The 22,040-nt window shown below is 35.1% G+C and overlaps 4 protein-coding genes across 11 annotated transcripts in view; 2 read left to right on the top strand and 2 right to left on the bottom strand.

Annotated features, from left to right (window-relative positions):
• The first annotated feature begins 661 nt into the window (after positions 1–661).
• LOC111397516 (G-type lectin S-receptor-like serine/threonine-protein kinase SD1-1) lies at positions 662–3,976 on the top strand. 2 transcript variants are annotated; one of them, XM_023024490.1, is made up of 7 exons: positions 662–1,952; positions 2,170–2,283; positions 2,389–2,513; positions 2,605–2,815; positions 2,918–3,155; positions 3,240–3,390; positions 3,462–3,976. In XM_023024490.1, exons 1-7 carry the CDS (start codon positions 671–673, stop codon positions 3,768–3,770), a joined length of 2,430 nt encoding a protein of 809 aa, XP_022880258.1. In that variant the 5' UTR covers positions 662–670; the 3' UTR covers positions 3,771–3,976. The 2 variants fall into 2 exon arrangements, with proteins under 2 accessions (XP_022880258.1, XP_022880259.1); XM_023024491.1 differs by lacking the exons at positions 662–1,952; positions 2,170–2,283 and having other exon boundaries at positions 2,400–2,513; positions 2,621–2,815.
• Positions 3,977–8,565: 4,589 nt separating this feature from the next.
• On the top strand, positions 8,566–20,099 carry LOC111397514 (zinc finger protein CONSTANS-LIKE 4-like). Of its 2 annotated transcripts, XM_023024482.1 has the most exons (3): positions 8,566–9,182; positions 9,275–9,320; positions 19,957–20,099. In XM_023024482.1, the coding sequence occupies exons 1-3, from the start codon at positions 8,667–8,669 to the stop codon at positions 20,082–20,084; spliced, it is 690 nt and encodes a 229-aa protein (XP_022880250.1). In that variant the 5' UTR covers positions 8,566–8,666; the 3' UTR covers positions 20,085–20,099. The 2 variants fall into 2 exon arrangements, with proteins under 2 accessions (XP_022880250.1, XP_022880249.1); XM_023024481.1 differs by lacking the exon at positions 19,957–20,099 and having other exon boundaries at positions 8,601–9,182; positions 9,275–9,653.
• On the bottom strand, positions 11,407–17,300 carry LOC111397515 (universal stress protein PHOS34-like). 6 transcript variants are annotated; one of them, XM_023024485.1, is made up of 5 exons: positions 16,463–17,300; positions 13,618–13,729; positions 12,785–13,524; positions 11,825–11,877; positions 11,407–11,637 (listed from the first exon to the last, which is right to left on the bottom strand). In XM_023024485.1, exons 1-2 carry the CDS (start codon positions 17,166–17,168, stop codon positions 13,692–13,694), a joined length of 744 nt encoding a protein of 247 aa, XP_022880253.1. In that variant the 5' UTR covers positions 17,169–17,300; the 3' UTR covers positions 11,407–11,637; positions 11,825–11,877; positions 12,785–13,524; positions 13,618–13,691. The 6 variants fall into 6 exon arrangements, with proteins under 6 accessions (XP_022880253.1, XP_022880252.1, XP_022880255.1 ...); XM_023024484.1 differs by having other exon boundaries at positions 13,658–13,729; XM_023024487.1 differs by having other exon boundaries at positions 12,785–12,872; positions 13,658–13,729.
• LOC111397513 (tRNA (guanine(37)-N1)-methyltransferase 1) overlaps positions 18,622–22,040 on the bottom strand; it is a 12,182-nt gene continuing 8,763 nt past the window's right edge. Inside the window, exons 8-9 of the mRNA XM_023024480.1 lie at positions 18,940–19,052; positions 18,622–18,824 (exon numbers count right to left, since the gene is read on the bottom strand). Of these exons, the coding sequence (XP_022880248.1) occupies positions 18,681–18,824; positions 18,940–19,052 (257 nt within the window). The 3' untranslated portion in view covers positions 18,622–18,680. The remainder of the gene's footprint in view (positions 18,825–18,939; positions 19,053–22,040) is intronic.

Here is a 22,040-nt window from a genome sequence, read left to right as displayed (position 1 = left end):
CAAAAAATCAAAGCCGTGGTTAGGCTCATCGTGCTGACAAATATGGACATTTGAATAAGTATGCAAAAGTTGTGGCATAAGGGATTTTTTAATCCAAATGGTTAGACATGGAAATGTAACTTGATAAGCTAAAGAGCTCAAATTTCACTGCATGATGTTTATAGTATCAAAACAAATTCAGAGTCCCGCGAAGAACCAAGGCTATCTAGAGAAGATGAGCTAATATTACTAAATAGAGATGTTGATGGCAGAGAGCGGATCGGGTTATGGTAGTAACATAGGTGACAAACGAGGAAATGAATTACCTAGGCCTAGTTAAAATTATGAAGACGGTGGTTGTAGTAATGTAGGTGAGAAGCAGGAGGATTATTTTTCTTCTTTGCTCTAAAATGTTAGTATAGCATGGGTATTACAGGAAAAGAATAAGTCAAAAGTACTTGTGCTTGTAGAATTCTGAATGATATTTTTTAAGGAATTAGTCCAACGTCCCCTTTACTTCGGAAAATGATGTCTCGTTCCACTCATTTGACTTGTGCTATTAAGTGCTCCAAGTTTTATTTCGAGCATTGACTTATAATACTGGACAAAGTCTTCTTTCGCAATGGACACGGCTATAAATATAGTTACCAGTAATGTCAAAATAAGACAGAGTGAAGGGTCTGCACAAGCTATGTCATACAAGCCAATGAAGATACATCCTTCCCTATTCTTTCACACTGTTTTCTTGTCTTTACTTTTGAAGTTCTGCAGTGCTCTTGATATTTTAACCTCAAATGCAACCATCACCAATGGCAAGACTCTGGTATCCTTAGGCCAAAGCTTTGAATTAGGCTTCTTTTCACCCAGTAATTCGAGCAAATGGTACATAGGAATATGGTACAAAAAATTTCCGGAAGTCATCGTGTGGGTTGCAAATAGGGAAAATCCATTAGGGAATTCATCTGGAGTTCTAACTATTAGCCCTGATGGAGATCTTGTTCTCCTGAATGCTACTACAGGCGTTGTATGGTCATCAAATTCTTCGAGAATAGAACCAGCGTCAGTTGCACAGCTATTAGAATCCGGCAACCTTGTCCTCAAAAGGAAGGATGACAATACAGAAAACCATATATGGCAGAGCTTTGATTTCCCATCTGACACACTTTTACCAGGAATGAAAATGGGATGGAACTTGAGCACCGGAGCAAACAGGTATTTAACGTCATGGAAAGGTAACAGTGACCCCTCCCCTGGAGACATCACTTACAGAATTGATCATCTTGGGATGCCTCAATTTGTTCTTCGGAAGGGATCAGAAAAGATTTTCAGGACAGGGCCCTGGAATGGAATTCGATTTAGTGGTACCGGTGTCCCATCAAACATACTTTTCAAAGTAATTTTCGTTTATGATAAAGAAGATCTGTACTATAAGTCTGAGGTCAGTGATGATTCAATTATCACCAGGCTCGCAGTAAATCAATCAGGTTTGCTTCAGCGTTTGGTACTTAACAAAGGGGATTCCTCATGGACCACACTGTATTCTTCACAAAATGATCCTTGCGATGAATATGGAGTTTGTGGTGCTAATGGAATTTGCAAAATCAGCAGCAGACCAATTTGTGAGTGTTTACACGGATTTGTTCCTAAATCTAAGAGAGAATGGGATGTCCTTCGTTGGTGGACTGGATGTGTGAGGAGAATTCCCTTGAGTTGCCATCAGGGAGAAGGATTTGTAAAGCTCAGAAGTGTTAAATTACCTGATCTCCTGCAGTTTTCTTTGAACGAAAGCTTGAGTCTAGAGGAATGTGAGGCAGAATGCTGGAAGAACTGCAATTGTATAGCATATGCAAATTCAGATATTCGTAAAGGTAGTGGAGGCTGTTTCATGTGGTTCGGGGATCTGATTGATATTCGAGAATTTTCAGAAGATAATGAGCAAGATATCTATATACGAATGCCTGCCTCAGAACTTGGTAAGTACACATCATATTAACTAATTACTTTTCTGTTGTCAGATTTCTCATAATGCTAATTTCTGCCAGGAATCCAGACAATCTTATCAGGAGTTCTATTTATCTACGGGTGCAATTAAGTTGTTTTTGTATCGTGGACAGATGATCAAGCTATTATTAACATCTAGGTACATTCATATGGTAAATGCCCATAATTAATTAACTCTTTGACATTCAGGACACAGTAAAAAGACGAAATTGGTGCTCATTACTGGGGTATCATCACTTTCTGGAATTCTTATCCTCTGCTTCATGCTCTGGTGTCTTATCCAGAAGAGCAAAAGGAAACGAGGTATGCAAACTTGTAGTATTACTTTTATAGCAAAAAATTATACCATCTTTCATCGGCAATTGAGTTAACTAGTTTGCCATTTATCATTATTCGACTCATTTACAGCATCCGAGAACAAGGGAAAAGATATAGAGCTGCCATTGTTTGATCTGAATATAATAACTACTGCAACGAGGAACTTCTCTTTAACAAATATGATTGGAGAAGGCGGTTTTGGAATCGTGTACAAGGTAAGAAACACCAAGTTATGAATGATGATTTTTACCTGTAGGAAAAAATTTGAGCACTGTCCATATGAAAGAGTCGTTAAACAATCTACAGGGTACATTATCAACAGGGCAACAAGTTGCAGTAAAAAGACTTTCAAAGAATTCTGGACAAGGAATTCAAGAGTTTAAGAATGAAGTAATGCTAATTGCCAAACTTCAACATCGTAATCTTGTGAGGCTTTTGGGATGTTGCTTTGAAGGAGATGAAAGGATGCTTATTTATGAGTATATGCCCAACAAAAGTTTGGATTATTTCATTTTTGGTCAATCTTCTTCTCTTACTCTTCTACGGATGACTAATAAGATAACTTTCATAATTATAAAATAATAGTTAGTGTCAGCTAAGCTAGATTAATATGTTTCAGATCAGGATAGAAAAGCATTACTTACATGGCAGAAGCGCTTCGAAGTTGCTATGGGCATATCGAGAGGACTTCTTTACCTTCACCAGGATTCTAGATTAAGAATTATTCATAGAGATCTCAAAGCCAGCAACATTTTGCTAGACTGTGATTTGAACCCCAAAATTTCTGACTTTGGCATAGCAAGAAGTTTCGATGAAGATCTAACAGAAATCAAGACCAAGCGAGTTATCGGAACATAGTGAGTTCTACTAGTTAATCAATATTACTCTTTTGAGCAATGCATATAAGACTATTTCTCAAAGCTAATGTTATATTTATGCAGTGGCTATATGTCGCCTGAATATGCTGTTGATGGGAAATATTCAGTGAAATCAGACGTCTTTAGTTTTGGAGTGCTTTTGTTGGAAATAGTGAGTGGCAAAAAGAATCGATCATTTCATCATCCCGACCATCATCATAATCTTTTAGGCCATGTAAGTCATATGATGCAATCTTATCCTATCTTTCTATTCAGATGATTAACTTGCATCTATTTCTTTTTCAGGCATGGTTGTTATTCAAAGAAGGCAAGGCATTGGAACTGGTCGAACACATTTCTGAACTATCGTTCGTTGAATCTCAAGTTCTTAGATGTATTCATGTCAGTCTACTGTGTGTTCAAAAACTATCACAAGACAGGCCAACAATGGCATCTGTTGTTGTCATGTTGAGCAAAGAGGGCGAAGCATTGCCACAACCCAAAGAGCCTGGTTTTTTCGTGGAGAGAAGTTGCACTGAAACGGAAACATCAACGAGTGGAGAGAGACGCATCACTCAAAATGGAGTAACAATAACTGTGCTGGAAGCAAGATAATGAATATGTGTACATGCTGCAATCTGAACAACACTGTTAGTGGAACAAATCTTTATTTTTATTTTTATTTTTAAGAAGAGTTAAATACGCAGAAGCGTAAAACAATAAACGATCATGCAATCAAACCTTGTAGATTTCAATTAATTATCGCTACATGATAACCTTTCAGTATATGTTGATTTCAAAGAATATCAAAAAATTAGGCATCGAGGTCTTATTGATTAATGCATGAATATCGAGAGTTTTGACTCGTTGATTTAAAGTATAAAATAACGAGAATTAAATTTGAAAATTTCCAATAAATATTTTGATGTAATAAATAATCGACCTACTATAAAAGCCCTATTTATTCCTTAAATATTAAAATTTTGCAGAAAAAAATCCTAATGACTAAATAATGTGGAACGGTTAAAAGTAAAATCATTAATCGGTTGAAATCACAAAATTACATATAACTTTCAGCTCAAATGTCATATTTACTCGAGCGAGTACAACTCGGGAGCCTTTTTCGATTCTCTACAATTTTACTGGATGACAATTGGCCTTTGACCAACATCGTAGACCTTTCAGGGTCAAATTTCATGGTTTGGGGTCTGTTTTAACAATTTTTTGTTTTGATTCAATTTAAGGAAATTTTCGTCCTTGTAGCAAATTTTTGAGTTTTATTGAGATTTGTCCATCAAATTGGTGCTTCGTTTCGATTGGGATTCATTTTAACTCTTTAAATATTTATTAAGAATTTGAAAATCCTAAAAACATTTTTGGATTAATAATATTTCAGTTTTCCATTTAATTGGTGGATTCCAACGTTTCTCACGTTTATTCGAGCGAAATTCAAGCAACCCTCGTTCGTGTATTTCAAAGAAGAATCATTCATTATTATTCACGTTTTCGTCCTACATCACTAAAATAACAAGTTACCCTTTAATAAAAACAAACCATTGATCTCATCAACACACCATATCACCTATTGCAGGGGATAAGTAGTAGAAAGGTGAAAAAAAGATACGAAAAATTCATCAATATCTTGATCATTCGCAACAAAATATTTTCATTATGCGTTGATTAAAAAACATAAGTCTCCGTTGATTTAACAAACTTTGACTATCAGGGGTAACCAACTTGACTGGCACCTTAAATAATACAAAAATGTGTTGGACATTTGCATGTAAGTTTGACTTATTTATAAACTATAGTCATACATGCTTTTGATAGTGAAATCTACTACTAAACTCCTATATGGAGTTTCTTCCAAGTATTTCACAAGTCCACACAAAGATTTTGTTTACCAATCAACCACGGTTAAAAAAATGTACTAAGGCTACATTTTATATTTGGTATTAAAAAGAAATGACAATAAATAAACATGTTACAAAATCTTTGTTCTTAATATTATTAATTATATTCAACGTGATAACTTAACATGTCATAGTAGGGAATACAGCATGTTGAATCCCTAGCCAATATTACTGTAGGGGAATAGGGGCCTAGGTTTTCTCTTACACCACCATTAGTGTCATGGTATATACAAACTTCAATACTTGAATTTTTTCCAAATCCAATTCCAAAGACGGCAATTGCATCAAAACCTTTTCCCTTGTTAATTTATATCTGTTTTCATATTTTTTTTTTCTTTTTTTTTTTAAGTTTTTGTAATGGTTACCATGTTGTGTGTGTGTGGTTTTTTTTTTCTTTCTTTCTTTTTTGTTGTTGCAATAACAATTACGTGTGATTTTTTTTAATGTGTGTATTTTTTATTTTTTTTTATTGTCATAATAATAGGGTGGCTTGACTGAAACGTTATATGAAGTCAGATAGTCATGGTAAATCAAAAACAATGTGAGTGACCATGGTGACACTAAGTGTAAACGACAGTGTCAAATTCGGTGATCATGGTGACCCTAAGTATAACGTACAGTGGTCATAAATGGATTTAACCCTAACTTTAGAATAAAGAAGAAAAAGTACGAATGTCTCTAATCTTCATAAAAAGTACAAATAGGTCCCAAATCTTAAAATTTGGACTCACCATATCCTCAAACCATTTATAAAGTATACATAGACAGAGAGAAAAAGAAATGATTCGACCTGGGTTTGCATAGAATCTTGACCTAAATACTTGGATCGATTGGAGCATGCTAAAGTTGTATCTCCCGAATCAAATTTGTGGCCATGAATTACACAATGTAGAATCTATTTTGCACAACTTTTGGTGGTTTCCAGGCAACTCTCTTGTTTATATTTTTCACCATAATTGTTACAAACACGTATAAAGAAAATTTCATCGTTGTATGTGGATCAAGCTATCCATCCCAACCCCTAAAAATCCCTTTTCGAACCTGGTATCCTTTAAAGGTAAAAGAACACGCCTCCACATATTTTACTTTGGCAAAGCATCACCCTATTCTCACTTTGTATCCACACAAAATCTCTTTTTTTCTCATCCCCACACAATCAAATTGTGGGCTGTTGTGAGGCCATTTCGGCAAAGAGGAGAACCCCTTTTTCTACACTTCTATAGTAAAAGTGTGTCCGACTAAACAGTATAGTTGATCATGTTCAAAAATTTACTTTTTTTTATCAGTATAATCACATATATTTCCTTCTTTCGCTTCCTTTAATTTATTATTGAATGTTATCACGTGCTCAAGTAGATTAAATTGATCCCACAATTTCATCGATTGAGGATGAACTATTTAATTCTGAATTATTTTAACGATATCTAAATTTTTGGTTTCTTGCATATAATAATATTGCATTTTGGACCAGTGTAATTCAATTCTTATGATATTGATTGAAGGACATTCTTTCAATTACATTTACTAATTCATTGACTTTAATATAATGAAATAGAGAGATATTCCGAAAAGTGAAAAAGTTTAGTGTCACGTACAAAAATTATTATGGTTCAACTAGATGTCACATCTATCTTGACAAGGATTCCATCTTGCTCCCATGTATTAAGAACGAATATTTAGGTCTCAGTTGCAGAGGCCTATCGAAATCAAGAGAATGTTTCGGGCCAGCTATAGAGACTTCCCTGAAGTATCATTATGTTGAAAGTCATAATTACGTCACCTATTTCAAAATCTATGAAGTTAGTGTTCTTGTGATACTTGTCCAGAATTTCATTTTTTGCATGTAGGGCTTAATGCACTAACTTTGAAACATTGCACCATAAAATCAGTATCCCAAAATTCCATTTTAAACTTTTAAAAATTGAAAGAAAATGTCTCCTAAAATATAACTTCTCGTATTGAAAGAACATCTGAAATCGGGTCTCTCAAAAGCTAAAAAAATAAAAATAAAATAAAATCTCCAATTGACTAACAAACTCCAGCTTAAAGAACACTCGAATATCAATCCCTCTCATTCATACAAAAATTGGCTTCAAGATGCACAAAAATCCCCAAAATAGTGCCAATTTTGGAAATAAAATTTTAAAAAATATTATTCATTTTTTATCAACAATTAGGCAAAAATATTCCACACCACTTTTATAGGTAAATATGTGGTGGTGGATCCATATTTAAAGACGGATATTTAATCCAGGATCTGATGCATATCACATGGGTCGATCCTTTTTATGGATCATACGCTGCTACGTAGGCACTTTTGGGGAGAATCTAGTTTCCCTTCTGCGGTGGTGACACCTCAACAACGTGATATTTACTGATCCGCCCACAGAACTATATCAATTACTTGGACTACATTTGCCCACCCTGAGTTGTCTCTCGACATACTTTATTCACAGAAATTTATTATTCGAATAGTAAGTTGATTCCAATTTAGTCTTCGACCTTTTACTATTGCGACGTGAAACCAATTTCCAACACCGCAAATCTCCATTAAACCGTTATGTGACTCGTGTATCCAACCTTACGTAGTTAGTATCGTTTTCCAACTGGCCGTATTAGGTTACCAGATAGGGGTTCTACAGAACTCTTATCGAATACACACAAACATGAGGGTGAAAATTGTTGGGATAACTTTTTAATGAGGCAAGCCCCGCATCATGTGAGGAATTTGTGAAAATTTTATAGAACTGACCCCGTACACCAATCAAAATTTTTCCGAACTTGACTTAGTACCCAAAAATTAAATTTAAATATTCGCACAAGGATCACATGATGATCTAAAAAGAATTTAGCGTATGTTTCGTATAGCCTTTTATAGATTGATAAGTGGATCTTAAGAAATGTATAAATAATAATTATGTTTGATTAGTTTATAAACTATATGTATTCTTAGATTCAAATTTAAATTTAAATTTAAATCAAAATAATTAATTAATTTTTATTATATATTTTGTAAAATTCACAACTTTTTAATCGCATAGTTCATTAATTTTTATTAAAATTTGCTAAAAATCTCACTTTAATCCCATCAAATAGAGAATTAGATAGTTTCAGTTATTGAAACTTGATTGAGTCGGGACAAACTTACTTTGAAAAACGTTTAAAACTAACACGCCATTCAGACAACGCATTTCGAGCCCGATAACAATTATCAAATATGTTGACAACAAAGTACTTTGTGTGTCCAATGTGGTCATCTTCTTTTATCTATAAAAGATAATAAAGGCATGTTTGGTCCGATTTTTTCATCCAAAAAATTGATTTTTTGACCGTTATTTTACTATTCCAGCAGTCATATTTGACTTCTTCTCTCACAGGTGGACCCCACTTTTCTCCTAACGGTCAAAAAATCAATTCTGAAAATCACTTCCAAAGAGGCTCTAAATAATATAAGAGAAAAATGTCAAAAAGAAAAGTGGGTGCAAGTTGTCGCTGTTTCAACTTTTCGTTAACCCAAAAATTTCAGTATAAGAGGCTGCAGAGCCCAAACCTTTACTGCACATGTACAAACAAACCAAAAACTCCATTCAATTTCAAAATGTCGAAAAGGGGTTGTGAATTATGCAGCAACCCAGCAAGAATGTACTGCGAGTCTGATCAAGCAAGTCTGTGCTGGAACTGCGACGAAAAAGTTCATAGTGCAAATTTTCTGGTCGCAAAGCATTCAAGAAACCTTCTTTGCCATGTCTGTCAATCTTCGACCTCGTGGAGAGCCTCAGGACTGAAGTTCGGGCCCACAGTTTCAATCTGCCATGTTTGTGCCCACGGCGAAAATGGTGGAAGCCGAAGAAGACAAGCAAATCATGAAGAAGATGAAGATTGTGCTGTTCTCCAAGAAAGTGAAGATGATGATGGAGAATATTATAGTGGAAACCTAGAGAATGACGATGATGATGAAGAAGAAGGAGAGAATCAAGTGGTTCCATTGTCAAATTCTAGTTCTACACCATTCTCTCCACCTGCAGCAGCTCCTGCACAGAGTTCTTCAGGCATCGAGGATAATTTGTCTTCTACTTCATTGAAAAGAATTCGAGACAGCCCTTTTGAATCCGAGGTCAGTAGTTTACGTTTCTCTGTCTAACTTGAAATTTGATCGAAAATTTTATCATGAACTAATATTTTTTTTTTTTTTTTTCAATTATACAGGATGAGGATGGTTGTTGTTCATCACAATTTTACCCTAAAGCTGCAGCATCAGGAGAATTAACAGATCAGAATAATGGTTCTTCCTCATCAATTTCCTTTAGACCATTGAAGTTACAAAGAGAAAATGCATTTATTCCATCAGGAAAGGCCGTTAATGAAGATCAGACGGAGAAGATGAAATCAAGAAGAGCAGCAATCATAGGATCACTCAGAAAATTCCAGCAAGAAATTGAATCATCTGCTATGATCACAGGCCTCAGTAAACTCAGTAGAGATTAAATTTCTTGAATTTTGAATTTTTAGTATTTTTCTTCTTATTTTTCTAGTAAGTCCAATGGACAAATCACTTTGAAATAAAAAAAAAAATTGCAGTTGATGAGATTGGATTCCTTGTTTCTTAAAGTATTTTACCAGCATCTGGTCTGTTTTTATGTAAATTACTGTGCAGTTCTTCAGTATTCATTTTCACTGGACAAATCACCTAATATGTAATCGTAGTTTATTGTTACATACACTAGTAATTGAAAACTTCATGCTTTAAATTGCCTTACTTCTTTTAACTTTTCTTCCATATTTTTCCATATCTTTAAACTCATATATTATTGTGCGGTTGTTCAGTATAATGAGAAAGAGATTCTTCACTAATAAGCATATTGGCCTAATCGAATAATAAATATGTTCTTATTTCCAATCTCTGTTTCTCCAACACGTGCTTACCTCAAAACTTCAAAGACACGTTCAAGAAAACCTATAAAGGAATATATTTGCTGTCAATTTGTAATCGTGCCACGTTGATGAATTACAGCATGGTTTCATACGCTACAAGATTCCCCCACCTGTTGTTTCTACGGTTGTAAACAAAGATATTATGAGCGGTGCGACGATTTTAATGAGCATTTGTCCAACGTGGTTGGCTGGAAGGATTGTGTAATAATAGATGGTGATGGGAAAGATGAGGCCAAGAAAGCAGGCCATGGGGACCATACCATTCATGCTCAATAAACCAAGTAGAAACTTGTGGCCCTATAGCTTTTTATGCGCCGTTCATATAATTGAAGTGTTATTAAAAGTTATTTAAACCATATTGATGAAAGACACCAATAGGGCAACCCAAGTGTTTCGTTTATAAATAGTCACCCCCAAGAATTTGAAATGCAAGCAATCGTATTAAATGGGGCGAGTTGAGTCGAACCACTTGTAGCTCGTCAATTTTTTCTTTCTTTCTTTTTCTTTTTTTTCCTATTGAAAATGACATATTTCACTCATTATAGCAAGCCAACTTGAACACAAGCCGGCCTTAATACCCTGCGAGGCAAAAGAATCTACTTGTGATGATCAAGGTAAACAGCCTTTGTCCAACAATTACCCAACAATTTGAAACCACTTATCACCGTGGGGTACAGATGCTAGCACTTCATGATTACTTGTATCTTCGAAAATCTTCTGGTAGAAATTAAAATCATATTTTTTTTTTCTTTTTAGTAAATTGTTATAGAAATTTTTGAAATGTATAGTTGAAAAATTGTTAGATCTATGAAAGATGTAATTGATATTAATTATTTGACTTTGACTTAAATTAAAATCAAATTTTAATTCAAACCAAACAGGCTCGTGCATCAAGCACAAGGATTTTCTTGTTAATTATTTCACCATCAAATAGTAGATATATAACACACACAAAAATATGACTCGATTAGCGTGCTCAATCAATTAAGGTCCAAAAAGTCAATCTCTAACCTAAAAATTCAGTATTCTTTAGCGTCCCCCTGTTAAATTGCATCACAGACGCATGCTATTTCAATATACATTGATAGTGCTTTTAAGTACTTAAAAGCGATAGGTTTCATTTAATATGTGAATAGTAAGTGGAAAGTCCTGTAAATATAAAATATGTTTAACCCGCTTAAATTATAATTTCCACTTTGCCAAAAATATGCTCATATATGTACATGTCTATGTGAAGACCTAACTTCAATTGGCAAAAGATATAAATTCACTTCCAGACGGCAAATGCAATCAATCCCCCAGCTCAGTGTGACCAAAACAATCTCAAACATAATGTGCATTAAGGGAACAACTTATGTAATTAATAGTAAATACTCAGCTAAATTTAAAAGAGAAGTGCACACACATTGCAAAGATCTATACGAAGCGAAGGGTAAATAACTAACTCTTAATGCTGTTTCAGAACCCACCACCATCAAGATAACAAGTAGCAATATATGCGAAAAGATGATTATGATAAGTTTGTAAAGCAACAAATGTTCATATACATGGCATAATCCACAATCGAGAAACCAGGTTGATTCACATAAAACTGAAATATATAGTTTGTAGCCTGCAATGCCTTCTCCATTTCAATACTGCAAAGGAGAGAATCGTCAGAAAATTTTGCAAACACCTCTGGTGCAACAAATATATGGAAGTTACAGTGAGTTTGACGTTTCGAGTGTGACTATGTCCAGCTGGGGATGCTGGACATTCTAAATCGATATAAGTCAAACTCATAAATAGACAATTTATATTAGAGTCAAACATAAAATACAATACCTGCAGCCAAGAAAGAGAACCGCCTCGACACCTCCCTTGTTTAAGTTAGGAATCTGTCACAAAAATTAATCATAAAATAAGATTACTGAAAAGCATATACAATCTAATAATAAAACAAAAGGAAACCCAAAAACAGCGGCAGTAACATTTTGCATGAGCAGAAAGAAAATGGGCAATAAAATGTGTTCTCTCGCTTTTCTATTTTTCACCTCAGGGGGTTCAAATTAATACAATTTACTCAAGAATAACTTAATAAGTGGAATCTCTAAAGGACCATATAGTATGCAATAAGCAGGCAGAGATTTGAAGCAAACTGTGGCGCAAATTAAGAGAACCAGATCTGACTTCCTTATCAGACATGTTGACATGTATATGACTGATAAATGATCCAGAAAAACATTGAAATATATATATAGATGATATTTGTGTCACCTATATACAAAGCGAAAGCGAAAGAATAATATTTTTCCACGGAAGCATATAGAGTCTCCACATATTTAAGCATTATTAGTCCTCATTATATTCCCAAAACTAGGGCGAATTTGCACCCGCCATCATTACTTAATCTCCAAATGAGTTGATATGGCGAAAAAAAATTCAAGTTGAAGCCTTGTCAACTAAATTGCCCTTCTCCAACACTATATATCAGCCATAACGGTCATGACAGGATACCTTCAGTAGTTACAATGTTGTCTCATTATGATTTTGTGTCCTAATTTGTTATACAGGCACCATCTTTCTACTAAAACAATTCTAAGATAAGACACTCATAAAATAAAATAGAGTCAAAGTTACATACTAATTACACACCATCTTACAAGTATATATAGTAAGTAGGAGTTAAGATATGCAGTTAGGACTCATCGATGATCAACTTACGAGGATCACTAATCTATGAACCATTAGTTTCAAAGATTGATGACAATTTGAAGAAACAAATCTAAAAGATGAGCTGATTACCTCTGTGCTACAAGACAATTTGTTTGGCAAAGATATCCATTGATCTTAAGTAATCTTTGATGCTTCTTTGCAATAAACTACAGCGGAGCTGAAAACTTCATATCTAGATTAAATACTAATTCTTAAGTAATTCAAAACACACGGGAAGATTTTAAAGATGCCAACAGTCTGCACTATACCAAGCAAAAACAGCCATGCATATCGGTACATGCATGCATACATGTGTTCGCTTCATAAAAACACAAATTCACGTAGAAGAAAGGGGAATAGAAAGATATGAACTATGGCATTTTTATTTGCATATGACCTATCAAATGTTGGAGACTATAAGTAACATTTTCCTTGAAGAAAACATCATCAGAAAAAAAATAATAATGAAAATATAATAAAAGTAAAAAAATAAAAATAAAAATTGGGGCTGGTATGTGTAATCACAATAAAAGCTCTTAGTCAAAACTAATTGTATCTTCTAATTGTCTGAGACTCTCAGTATAGAAACTTGCTAATCAATAGGAGAGGATGTACACGGTTAGCAGAGACAGTGGTCCCCTCTAATTCCTACACCCCACTCAAAGAAAGAAAAGATTGAATAATATTATAGGTAATTTTCTTTATAAGGGGAAAACCAGATCCAACAATTGTGGCCACCTTCGCACCAGCAAAAACAAGCATACTAGTGCCATTTCTGGTTTTCCTTCCAGGAGTTGGAAAGAGATGACCAAGTAAGGATACCTGCCTCGCTGAAAATACGACAACAATAACAATGATTCTTATACGGAGGATGCTAGAATTCATACAAAGAAAAAGGGAATACAACTCCAATTCCACCATACATTCTGGCAAGTGGAAAACTTGAAGAGATGAGAAATGCACCTAGCTTCCAGTTCTATGATTCATCAAAAATTCATCAATCTGAATTTCTTTCTGTATCTTGGCATCTTATATCTGTTAATACGGAACAAGATATAATAAAATAATGGAACGTTAATTTTTGCTACCAAATGGATGTGACAGGAATTGACAATGAAGTAAGGAAATAACGATTTGGGTGGTTGGAGCATGTTTTGCACAGACATAAAGAAACTCATCTTAACATAATATGGTGAGGTTGAAAATAATTTGAAATATTTCCATACGTATTGTGATTCTTTGCCTAAGGGAAATATAAATATTCAATTATCCAATGTCAATTTAATGGAAACAAGGATTAATTTGTTGTTGTTATTGTTTCATGATCGTCCAGTCTTAGATGAAGTTGCCACCAGCTATGACTCTTTCTTTCAAAGAACAACACTTAACTTTCACAATCTAGTTGCATTACGGTACTAGCTTCTACATAGAGCACCTACTAAGGATAGCAAAGCTTGTGCAATCCAATTTTGAACACCAAGACAAAAGTTCAAAGATTATTTTCATCGTAAATTCACTTACTATGAATGCATTCAAGTCATAATTATTATATCCGGAGCAAAAAGAATCAGCTGAATGGATGAGTCTCTATTCCAACATATAGAACTCAAGGTAGAATGTCTTGGATTAAATAAATATGGAGATTTAGGTAAAAGCAAAGAAGCACAGATACGGACACGGATACAGATATGAATATGTAATTCGAATATGATACGATAGGGTAGGTTGATACGACTTTTTTTTTTAAAAAAAAAGTTAGGATACGTGTTATAAAATTTAACATAATTTCATTAATATAAAAAAAATTAAAACAAAAGCATAATACTAAAACATTTTATAATAATCCCAATTTCAATTTCTTCATCATCAGCTTCTTCTTTATCATTAAAAATAAAACTCTTCAACTTTGGCACATCTAATAATAGATTAGCAACAACAAGCTGTCCAACAACTTCAAGGGTATCAAACGAGTCTCCGACAATGTCCTACATTTTGAATTTTCCTTTTAAATAGAGATCTAATTTTCTTGATAAATGATTCAGATTGCTATAAATGAAAATCAATTCTCTAGTTCCTTGTGAAGCTATTCCTTCTCATGGAGTGCACAAAAGAATAAGTACTTCAATTATTTAATACTAGTTACAATCTGTTTTCAATAATAAAAATATATTCGTCGATTGTTAACACAGTTTCACATGTATTGAAATATTAAATAATATTGTGTATTTTCAATAAAAAGTCTAGTTTTTAATTAATTTAAATCTCTAATTATGTAGTTCTAATGAATATTATTAATATTCAATAAAATAAAATATAAATTTCAATCTATAGTCTATAACAATGAGTTTTAAAAGAGTATAAAATCAATTACATTCTTCCTCACGTATCCTAATGTATCGGATATGTATCAAAATTTTGATACGTATCCAATTCGTAAATTTTGAAACATAAAATAATTAAAAATTGTATCCAATACGTACCGAAGAGTATCCAACCTTAGATACATATCGGTGCTGCTTAGGGTAAACATTGAACATACAACAGACATTTTAATGTAACAGTTCATTTTTCACTTAACCAAGAATCCTTATCAGTCTTGCTTAAACGGCATATTTGGAAATAAATTTCTATTATAGCTAGAAATCATTATTTGTGGATAGTCTAAAAAGAAAATGAAGGGAGATAATCAAAAATTAGTGAAAGCATCATCACATTATTAGTCAGTGCAATACTGAAAGTATAAGTTTCTTTTTTACCTAAACATCAAATTATAGAATCTATTACTCACTGTTTCAGATTTGAAACCATTATTTCATTAATATATATTGATGTAGATAATTTACTCAACAATTGATCTTGCCTTTGCTCTTTCAGCGAGAGAGTCAATTCAAACCTTTCGACATTTGCGACATGTTTGGAAAGTTTTTATATACGGTTAAACCATAAATAGAAAGAAATGAGTGGTGAACAAGCTGCCCTGACATCATTCATAATACCAAAGAAGAAGGAAAGAGTTACACAAAAATTTAGAGGTTGTTATGAGTATTCGGAAAATGGAATTTACAAAGAAATTCATTCACATAGGAATAACTTTATTTCCAAACCCAATTCTGTGGTTTGGATAGTGTATTTATCTTGACAAATTTGTCTATGTAGAACTCGGAACTAAAACTTGGAAAAAATGAACTCATATTCACATTGATCTGCTCTATATTCAACAGGACTGTGCTAAATCCTCACAAATAGACAGGTGAATTAGATATGCTACAAGATTTAGCTCATCAGCAACCTATCTGGGGCAAGCGAATGGAACAACAAATTCACAACAAACATCTAGCAACATTCTTGATTCAGATTTTACAAGAGGGCAATAAATTTAGTACATAATAAAGAGCGCAAGACACCTTTTAACCCAGAATGACAATAAATTAAAGAATCTAAAAAACGATTGTCAACCTTCAATAACTATTCCTTGTCTATCCTATTGTTCACTGTTATAGCTATCCAAATTATGCAGCCAACTTTATTGCCGATTTCTAAACGGAACATATAAACACCATTTATCCTTTTATATTAGGCAATAAATCCTCACAAGCCTCTGCTTAAGCTTTATAAATCCTAGGATTTAAGCCTCTGATTAAGCTTTATAAATCCTAATAATTTATCTATCACAAAGACTTCAAATTGACTATGCCCACCTTAAAGACAAATGCTCAAAAAATACAAGGAAGAAGAAAATGCATTCGAATAAGTTATAAAAAAGCTGACCCTTGCGATCATCAGAAGCGTCATGATACTCTTGCTCCTCCTCATCCTCCTTGGCTACAGTAGCTACAGATACCACTGGCTCTCCACCGTCAGCACTGTCTTTCTCGTCCGGATATCTAACAACAACAACAGGGCATACACAATGCCTCACGCAGTAATCACTGACACTGCCAAGCCTCCCATCGCTCCCTCTCTTGATGGCACCAAATCCACGGCTCCCCATAATTACCGTACTGAGACCAAGCCTCTCAACTTCCAAACAGAGCCTCTCTCTCATGTCATGATCTTTCACAATATGAATTTTGAATGGAATTTGAGCCTCCACGAGCGGTTGTGCCAGATCAGTCGACTTCGTAGTAGTAAAAGTATCAAAATCATCTTCAAGCTTCCGCTGGGACTCCTCATTTTCAGTATCAACAATGGATAAATCAACGGACCCCCAATCAGCCCCGTAAAGAACCGAAGTGGGCCGAACATGGACGAGCACAACAGCATCTCCAGGACGGAGATAGTTATGTACAGCCCACTTAACAGCAAAAGCAGACTCATCACTAAGATCAACAGCGATGCCGATCTTCCGCTGGGCATTGGCCGTAGGAGTTTCAGTGGATAAAGGAGTGGTGGGAGGAGGGAAGCGCGGGGAGGAGGAGCGGACCTTGATGGAGGCGAGCGGTGGCATGTCGGAGTCCGGCGAAGGGTGTTGCATTTTTGGAAGTGCTAGGGTTAGGTATTGTGACTGCGTTGCCTACGGTGTGAGTTTACTGGTTTTTTGAAGGGAAGAGAGATGGGATTTTGACTTGGGGGAAAAACGAAGAGAAATGGAAATGGGTATTTTTACATTTTTTTTTGGAGGAAATATGCTATTAATTTTTGTCGTTCACCTAACCTATCCCTGTCAATCTTTTGATAAAAATTTTAATTTAAATTAAAATTAATAATTAATTTTAATCACATATTTTATAAAATTCACAATTTTTTAACTATACATTTTATCAACTTTTATCAAAATTTACTATAATTTTAATCCCTAACAAATAAAGGCTTAATATAAAAGTGACCGTCTTCCCCTTTGTTGGGCTCCATGGAATAAAATTAGTGTCAAATATATTTCATTGGCACCAAAACGTGATTTCACAACAATCATAGAATGTTTTCAATTATTTTTGTGTTTCAAGTTTTAGTGATTGTGATCATAATTGAAAATCGTTTTCATCCTTGTTGTGTATTGTCATAAATTGTTGTTTTCATGTACGTACAATTGCTTGTCGATTGTGACCGCCTTATTCAGTCATCCGAAATTCAAGTCACCAACGAAAAAGATCTCTTGATTCTCGTGGCCGACTCTATTAACGTCAACAATGCCAATCAAGTGAATAATTTATGATGTTACTAAGTTTTCTTTTTGCAAGTTCTTTGGTTAATTGTAACTTTATTAAGTTGTTGTTCTCACTATTTATGCTAGCAATATTTTGTAAATGGTATGTTGGTTTAGGAAAGTGTTATATGTACATAATTGTTTATATAATGATGTCCATAATTATACGTGATACTAGATCCAATATTTAATTCAAATCTCACATTTGCACATGAACAACCGAATGATTGTCACATCACATTATGGACATCATTATGTACAATAATTATGTACGAATAAAATTTTCCGTTGGTTTAATGGTTTAATTGTGAACAATGATGTAATTACTATTCGTTCCCTTCTATAGTCATGAGTTTTCTATTTATATTTAAACTAAACCACCTGGGTGTGATTTTTATTTATTTATAGCGACATATAAAGCACATCATCTCAATGTGATTACAAAACAACCTGTGTCTAAAGGTAACATAAATTGACTCGATTACTTGAATGTAACATACATATAATTATAACATGTAATGCAATGAAGATTCATGGTATCAAAAGGATTCTTGCTTAATATAGGGATTTTGTTATCAGTAAACTGATCTAAAAATTTTGATGGGAGATTTTTCCAAGTGGAAATTTTATTGATATGGATTGATCTCTTGAAAATAAAAATTGATAGGAAGTTGATGAGAGATAAATGGTGTATTTATTTCCAGTTTTTCTTATATTTTAATTATTATAGAAGCACTTTCAGACGCCATGATAATCCCCAACATAGCGGTTGCTCTAGAGACAATAAAAGAAACAATAATTTGTTCTATAAATGAAAGTTATATACAACGTTGTTGCTCCTGTTTACAATATTGAATCTGTTTTTGCATATGCCACTCTCTCAGGTAGTATAAATGATGCACACAACATCCATTTTCCAGGAGCTACAAGCCGAACCCTGCGCATTTCTACCTCAAAACCAACCTCAGACAGTGCAATTCTAATTCGCTGATTATGGAATAGCATGGAAAAAAATGATTATATTATAAACTGATACACGAAGAACTCGTATAAACTAGAAATCCAGATTCAGGTTACTCAGATAGCGGAAAAAGAAGTATACCTCGTGAAAGTCAAATTCTGGATCCTGAGCTTTCGAGAACCCATAAATATAAATCCTAGGCAACGTCCTTTGTTTATCTATGTGGTTTCTTTTGAATATTCCCCTAAATGCATCTGCAGCAATTGGAAAACAAAATATAACTTCATCAAATAAAGTGCATAACATAAATGCAGTAAACATGTTATTTCAAGACAAAATCTTGATCATTCAACCAGCGACCATCCTTAGAGGGAAACCTTCGTAGACTTAGGAATCAATTTCTTCCAAATAGAATGCATACAGCAAGTACAAAAATAACAAACAAATATTCTTCGAGAGAAGGTAGAAACTTATTTATTGTTTTCCCTTTATGGTTTATATGGATTTGTGAGTTCCTTTGCAGAATAATTCTTCAAGCCTTTTGATGTAGGGTGAATAATTCAATAAATATAACAAGAAGAGATGGGGGAAGGGGGGAGAAGAAGAAGAACAGAGGCGGGGGAAAGAAGGGAGGAAAACGGCTACAGCCACTTTATTATTTAATCAAATTCATCAACTGAAAAATAACAATGTAAAATAGATTTAAATACTGAAAAATACTGCAAATCTAGGGCCAAGCCCAATACACAAGTTCATAAAAATAAAATAACCTAAGCCCAACTAAAATAATTAAAACTAGACTGGGATGTCCTCATCAATTCTCCCGGGGTGGGAGAGAAACCCTGTCGAGTGGCTATATCACCATAGGCATCCGTCAATCTCCCAACCATAGGCCGAGTGGCTGGACAAGCTTCTTCCGACGTCTGTAGAAATGCGTCAGTGGCGGTCTGAACCTCGTGTCCTCACCAACTCCTCTCGGGTGGATGGGAGGCGATCTGGGCTAATGAAGATCCTGCTGACTCCGATAAAATTCTAACAAATCTGGATCCAATTGCTGTAGTGTCTCCCTGGAGATCCATGCACAGGCACAATCTGGTCGACCAACCCAACGATCAAGGAAGCGCTGAACCTCACCATCATTAGTGAAAACAGTTTCTTCATCTAAAATAGCATCAATTTTTTCTTTGTGTGCTGTGAGAGGTGGTAGTAGGTTAGAAGGGGTCAAAGAATCAGGGTCAAGGTCCACAATAGGAGATGACAGAGGATCATCTGAGGGAATGAAATGACCTTTATAAGTTACAAGGTCCTCAACATTGAAAGTAGAGTGATAACCAAGGTGTGGTGGAATGTCAACAATATATGCATTTGGACCAACCTGCTTTAAAATTTTAAAAGGACCAGCACTACGAGCTTGCAATTTAGAGGCGGGTCCATGTAGATGCCGCTCTGGCCTAATGCGAACCATAACGTAATCCCCAATGTTAAACTCAATATGTCGTTTGTGTAAATCAGCTTGGAGTTTATATTTTGCATTACTAGCTTCAAGTTGTTTATTGATCTCAATATGTAAGTCACGAAGATATTGTGCAAATGCTTCGGCTGATACTGACACTCTAGCCTGTGGGAACATAGGGATGAAGTCTAACGATTTCCTAGGCTTGTATCCATGAACGGCTTCAAATGGACTCATACCTAGTGAACGATTTATAGAGCTATTGTACGCAATTTGAGCTACAGGAAGGATCAAATCCCAATTTCGAAAGTTTTCCCAGACCAGACAACGTAATAGGTTACCAAGACTTCAATTAACTACTTCAGTTTGACCGTCAGTCTGAGGGTGGTAGGCCGTAGAAAATTTTAATTTGGTACCCATCTTGCGCCACAAAGTTCCCCAAAAATGGCTAGTGAAACGAACGTCCCTATCAGACACGATGGTCTTGGGAAGCCCATACAATTTGACAATTTCATTAAAGAATAACAGAGCAACCTTGGACTCATCCGATGTCTTGCTACAGGGGATAAAATGAGCCATTTTTGAGAAGCAATCGACAACCACAAAAATGGAGTCATGCTTCTTTGGGGTGCGTGGAAGTCCTAACACAAAATCCATACTAACATCTTGCCAAGGACAATTAGAGACAGGGAGAGGAGTGTATAGACCTGTGTTCTGCTTCTTCTTCTTACTCAATTGACAAGTGTTACAAGTACTAACAATTTAAGCCACGTCTTTCTTCAAGCTAGGCCAATAGAATTGACGTTCAACTTCCTCTATGGTCTTATCACGTCCAAAATGACCGGCTAACCCTCCCGCATGAATTTTCCACACAATGAAATCTCGCACTGAAATTCGAGAGATGCACAATTTATTGGCTCTAAAGAGATAACCCTCCTCAAGTCGGAAGCCATCTGTGGCGCTTGATTGTCCTCTTTGTAAATCGAGAAAGATATCTTTAAAATCGGGACACGCCTCGTAATCCTCCTTAAATCTTTTAAAAGCGATGACATTGACACTCATGATCGACAAAAGGGAGACACGACGACTTAACGCATCAGCTGCTTGGTTCTCTACGCCCTTCTTGTGTTTTAAAACAAATTAATAGGCATGTTAATATTCGACCCAACGACCATGCCTAGAACTTAATCTTTTCTAGGAGTTGAGGTAACGGAGGGCCTCGTGATCCGAATAAAGGACAAATTCCTGGGGTAACAAATAGTGGCGCCAATGACGCAAAGCCTGGACCACTGCATACAGTTCCTTATCATAAGTTGAGTATCGCTATTTGGCCTCGTTTAACTTCTCACTGAAATAGACAACAGGGTGACAATCCTGACTTAAGACTCCGCCTATACCTACCCCGGAGGCGTCACATTCAACTTCAAAGACTTTGAAAAAATCGAGAAGACGCATGACACGGGCCTCCGTCATTCGCTTCTTGACTAACTTAAAGACCTTAGCCGCCTCTCGTGTCCAATGAAACTCCCCTTTCTTCATGCACTCCGTAATAGGCGCCATAATAGTGCTAAACCCCTTAATAAAGCGACGGTAAAATGTAGCTAAGCCGTGAAAGCTCCTGACGTCATGAATAACTTTGGGCTCAGGCCAGTCAATAATCGCCTGAACCTTAGCAGGGTCAGCGGATACCCCTGTCGAAGAAACAATGAACCCCAGAAAAACGACTGTGTCGGTGAAGAAAGAGCACTTCTTGACGTTAGCATATAGATTAGTTGCACGAAGGGTAGAG

Source organism: Olea europaea, chromosome 7, assembly GCF_002742605.1.
Source record: "Olea europaea var. sylvestris chromosome 7, O_europaea_v1, whole genome shotgun sequence".
NCBI lineage: Eukaryota > Viridiplantae > Streptophyta > Magnoliopsida > Lamiales > Oleaceae > Olea > Olea europaea.
This window is presented reverse-complemented; position numbering and strand designations above follow the sequence as displayed.